This window comes from Myzus persicae, unplaced genomic scaffold (assembly GCF_001856785.1).
Source record: "Myzus persicae strain clone G006 unplaced genomic scaffold, MPER_G0061.0, whole genome shotgun sequence".
NCBI lineage: Eukaryota > Metazoa > Arthropoda > Insecta > Hemiptera > Aphididae > Myzus > Myzus persicae.
Window position 1 is genome coordinate 207,705 of NW_019103904.1, and position 5,076 is coordinate 212,780.

General features: G+C 31.2%; 1 protein-coding gene across 1 annotated transcript in view; it reads left to right on the plus strand.

The window, feature by feature from the left end:
• The first annotated feature begins 535 nt into the window (after positions 1 to 535).
• Positions 536 to 5,076, plus strand: part of LOC111036138 (putative fatty acyl-CoA reductase CG5065) — a 22,653-nt gene continuing 18,112 nt past the window's right edge. The window contains exon 1 of the mRNA XM_022318045.1: positions 536 to 1,159. Within this exon, the coding sequence (XP_022173737.1) occupies positions 1,143 to 1,159 (17 nt within the window). The 5' untranslated portion in view covers positions 536 to 1,142. The remainder of the gene's footprint in view (positions 1,160 to 5,076) is intronic.

Genomic DNA, 5,076 nt, shown 5'->3' on the forward strand with positions numbered 1-5,076 from the left:
ACGCGCATACGTATAATACCTATATATATATATATTGATATTATTGTGTAGGTATAGGCAGGTACATCGCGGTACCTCTCTCTCTACGATATTGTAGAGTCTACAAGGTCCAAAAATGTTGAGCGCTTTAGGTGAGCGCCAGTCGCGGCACCGCAGCGGTAGCGTTGTCTCTGTCGTGTGTCGTTCGTATTTCACCGATTGTCCGGAACGCGACGACACCATATATCATCATCATATATTATTATTATTATTATTGTTATTTTTTTCTGACAAAATAATGTTTATGCAAACATTTATAATCGCGTGAGGCCCACACATTCCTCGGTGTATTTGGTTCACGCACACACACAACGTGTGTTGGCATATTACTATACACGTATAGTAATAATAACGATAACAATAATCCAATAATGCGCCTAGACAGACACACGACGACCCGTCACGGTGGGGGATGGGGGGAAGAAGAGGGGTCGTCGTGTGTTTCGTTATTGCACTACACTGCGATACTGTGACAATACAGCAGTCGTGTATAATATTGTTATAATATTATTGTGACGAAATCGCGAGCTCGGGTTTAGCAGTCGACGAGGGTTTTCGCAGTGGCCACGCGGCGGTTATTGCGATTTTTACACACTCGCCGTCTCGCCAGCGATCGGTGGGTGCCACTCGTCGTCGTATATTAGTCCGCTGCTGTCCGTGAACGATATAATATCATATTTTACCTCTTCCGCGGGACTATAGAGTTCGACCACATACCCACACCCCTACGTCATCACTGCACATCTCCGGCAGGACAACCCCTTCAAACGACACACCCGTGTACCGCGCGACTTCCGATATTATCACACGAGTGCACAGTATTAAACACACCCGCCGCAGGGGCCCACGTTGGTCTACTTTATATTACACGCATCAGCGGTGAAAACTTATATTCACCGCCGCCGCCATATAACTGCAGTTACGTGCCTCACTGTCATACCTCGTGAATTCCGATCCGTGCTTCGAGTCGAATTTCAAACCTTTTCACCGGCATGACGTCGACGAGAACGCGCAACAACGACGCTTTTTAGTCGGTGACCACCTGCCCACATATTATACACCTACACCGCAGACATCGTGTTCATTTCGTGATATATATATATATGCCAGAGATCGCCAGGTAATAATAACACTGTCTTCGATGAAATAACTGAATGTATTCGTTTTAAATGTGTCAATCGTGTAATTGTAATTATATTGATATGCCGTCGTTAACGCGTAGGTATAAAACGATTTCAGTAAAAACTGAGCACATTTTCAAGCAGAATGAAAATATTTATGGGCGCCTATATTGGGTACCTATGCCAACTCCTGAACTCCTCATACAGAAAAAAACATACTGCTGTACTTTCACAAGTATAAATATTAAAAATGTACTAATGGTTATAGCTTATATACAGGTCATTCAAATTACTGAAACGTTTTTATAAACTAGAATGTAATGGGTGAAGCCCAATCGCGTGTGTTCTAAGTTGGGGTGAGTTGCTCGCAGTGAGTACCTATACTTAATAAAACATCGTCATGAAATATGATAATATCGGTATTTTTTTGAACAATTATTTTTGAAAGAAATGTTTTTAATTTAACTCATTAAACTAATGAATTAAAAACATTGATTTTAGTTTTTATAGGCTAATATGATATTATATTTGTATTGTATCCGTAGATATCATACATGCACCATTGGCCCTTGAATTACAATTGTATATTTGATACAATCGGTATTTGTTAATATCGGATTTCGGGTTTAGCTCACCTCCATTAATTCGCTAATCGCTTTATCATTACTTACCTAGGTTAGGAATCTATCCGTTATTGTAATTATTGAGTCTTATTGTACATAGGTTATGGTTTTATTCCATAGGTATAAAATATGATTTTTAATTATTTAGTTGTATAGCACAGAATTTGTTATTTGTAGTCCACGTATACTGGAAACAAAATATGCAAACTATTTATAGTTTGACTCGGTAAGGTTTCTTTATGGTTTAAAATATTGTCAAGTCCATATCTTATAATTTTCAATAATAATAATAAAAATTGTTATAATTTTAGCTCAAATAAAAATAATAAAAATTGGTATGCAGTATGTACAAGTACATCAAAGAGATATTTTTATCACTTCTGCCCCATTGTTTTAATTAATCAGTTAGATTGGATAAATCTTATTTCATCTTGCAATATACATAAAAATATAATAATAATAATAATGAAAAAATAATTTTTTTATAGCTCATATAATAAAACAAAGTACATTAATGTATTATTAACAGTAAAATATTATACCATAAGAAGTTGACAGATAATTAAAAAAATTCACAATGAGGAAATGATTTAATCGTAGCGGTACAATGAGTTGTGGTAAGATTTTTTCAGTCAAAAGTTTATTACTTTTACCCTATAAACTAAGAAATAATAACACAATTTATTGATGTTTGGTAATATTCAAATGTTAAAATATAGGTTAGAGGTAAAAGTACATTCTTATTTTGGTATGTAGACAGAATAAGTACGAATAAATCCAAGTGTGTACACAGTACCCAATTTCCACGAAATCAACAACAAACTTTTTTGAACTAATCCTTCGAAAAATCCTTATCCAAGAATAAATTTAAATAAGCTTATTTTTCATTATATATATTTTTTGAGAAAAACCAAACATCGAGATTCATAGTTTTCACAGACTTATGATTTGTTTGACGTATTTTTTTGTCTATAAGACATTTTAATAACATCACTATTAGATATTATATTACTGACTTATTTAAATTATACTATATTTATCATTCAGTGATATTGATATAATATACGTTAGTAAATCATTTAATATAGAGGTATATATTATGTCTAATATTATTATACTTATGATTATTTACCATGTGCTGTTTTTTAAAAATAATTTTACATCGTTTGTATTGTGGTTTGTGACTATATAAGTCACATAATTTGTGTTTTAACATAATTCTCTTAATATAATAGTTTGAGATTGTGTAATTAATTTTTTTTTATATTAACAGTAGGTGCTTAAGTAGAAAAATGTATAACTTTAAAAATTAAATCTCATCGTAACTGTACTTTTTTATGATCAAATTAAGTGGGTATCTACTCATACTATGTGATATGAACCACTAGAACCAACCAGTTGTACTCAATTCAAGTTTGTCATAATTTTAAATTTATGGAGTTCATACAACAAAGAAGCAGTTTTAATTAAATAAAAGATAGAATTTGTTATCAAAGTAAAATTACTTACTTTTGATTTAAATATCAGACATACTATGCTCATAATGAATATGGACGACTATATGAGTAGGTAACTAATGTTAACAAAATGTATTAATTTTGAAATAACTAGATCATTTAGTTAAATCTCATTTATAATCATAGCAAATAGTTAAAAACTTCGCTAGAATGGAACGAAAAAATAAAAAATCTTTGAAATTTAATACATTGGAAATTTAAAACAAGTTTCTTCATAAGTTGTTCTTACGAAATTAAAAATTATAAAAGTTAGTTCAACATCCCGTAGATTAGTGTATTACTAGGTAATATAATAATAAATTACTAAATGTTATATGTCACCTCTCAGAATCGTTTTATGTCTACAATGATGTATCATTGAATTAAAATTGCAGAATACATCTATTACTGTGACTAATCCAATGATGGAGTACACTCGAAACATACTATATAGGTACAGCAGAGCGGCTTGTCTGGTTTTTTGATTTTGCCGTTATCTGGAGTGTGAAAATTCGTAATTGAGCTTATCTTACAAAATGCTATTCTTAAAATGTATAAATAAAATAATATTTAATGGTACATTTGAAAAATAATACTATAAATTAAAAATGAGGTATCCGTAGTTTTTTGTGAAATCAATAAAATGACTGTATATTTTTCATGGTATGCATATCCTACACAATGCTGTTAATGTATTCGAACTTGATATCATGTGCCTAATTGATATAGTTCTGTGTTCAAATATAAATGAATAAATGAATAATTTACTATTTTAAAAACGTTTAAATTCAAAACACTGTTGTTTAATTTTACAACATATTAATAATTTAAAGTACTTAGGTAGATAATAATAATAATTAGAGTTTCCCAAAGTAATCAATAATTATTACCTATCTAATTATGTATAAGGATGTTTTCAATCACAATTAAATTTTTAAATAAAGATTATTGGTGTAAATATGAATGGATTAATGGCAATATCAAATGACAAATAGTACTAATAATTGAATCATTTTTTGGTTCGTGTAGATACTCAACAATTTTAGTATAAATAAATATTAACCGGTTCCATTATTGAGCTTTATAGAGCTGGAGTAGAAGTTTTGATCTTAATTTACTAATTTACTAAGCCCTAGCAGTTGAAATTGGGCTTTGAAGAAATGGCATACCCCGGATTGTCAATATGATTCATTCTGATGGACATCACGATTCACGATTATCACAATCCTATCACAGGTGGAATAGCTGATTTGTCTGTTGAAATAAATTTATTTTGCCTCTGCTGTTAGATACTTGTTTTAGTTAGATTTTTAGGTATGTAGTATATTGGAAACTGAACTGCATATTTAGTTTAACTTATACACAAATAAGGATTTAGTAAACGAATGCAATTAACCAATTAAACTTCAAATATATATTTACAACTTAACCATTTTAATGGTTATATATCGTAATACTTTAGTTGTATGGTTGAGTGAACTTATTTTAACACCCGTTTTAGTCAGAACTTCGATGCTTCCGTGTCATTTATGTTCGATTTTAAGATAATTATCCACCCTAGGTCGGGTAATATAAAACACTTGAGAACGGTAACCTTTATGGCTTCATCGAGTGCGTAATAAATCAAGAATAAAACAAATTGATCCATTTATAAGTTAGAAATATTCTATGACCCGAAACAATAATACAAAAGACAATCGTTGTTAGTGATAATAAATATTTTTCTAACTCAGGAGTTCACTCACATGGGTGTCCGTAAACACTTAATATACAAGATGGGGGGGGGGGGGGTGGGGG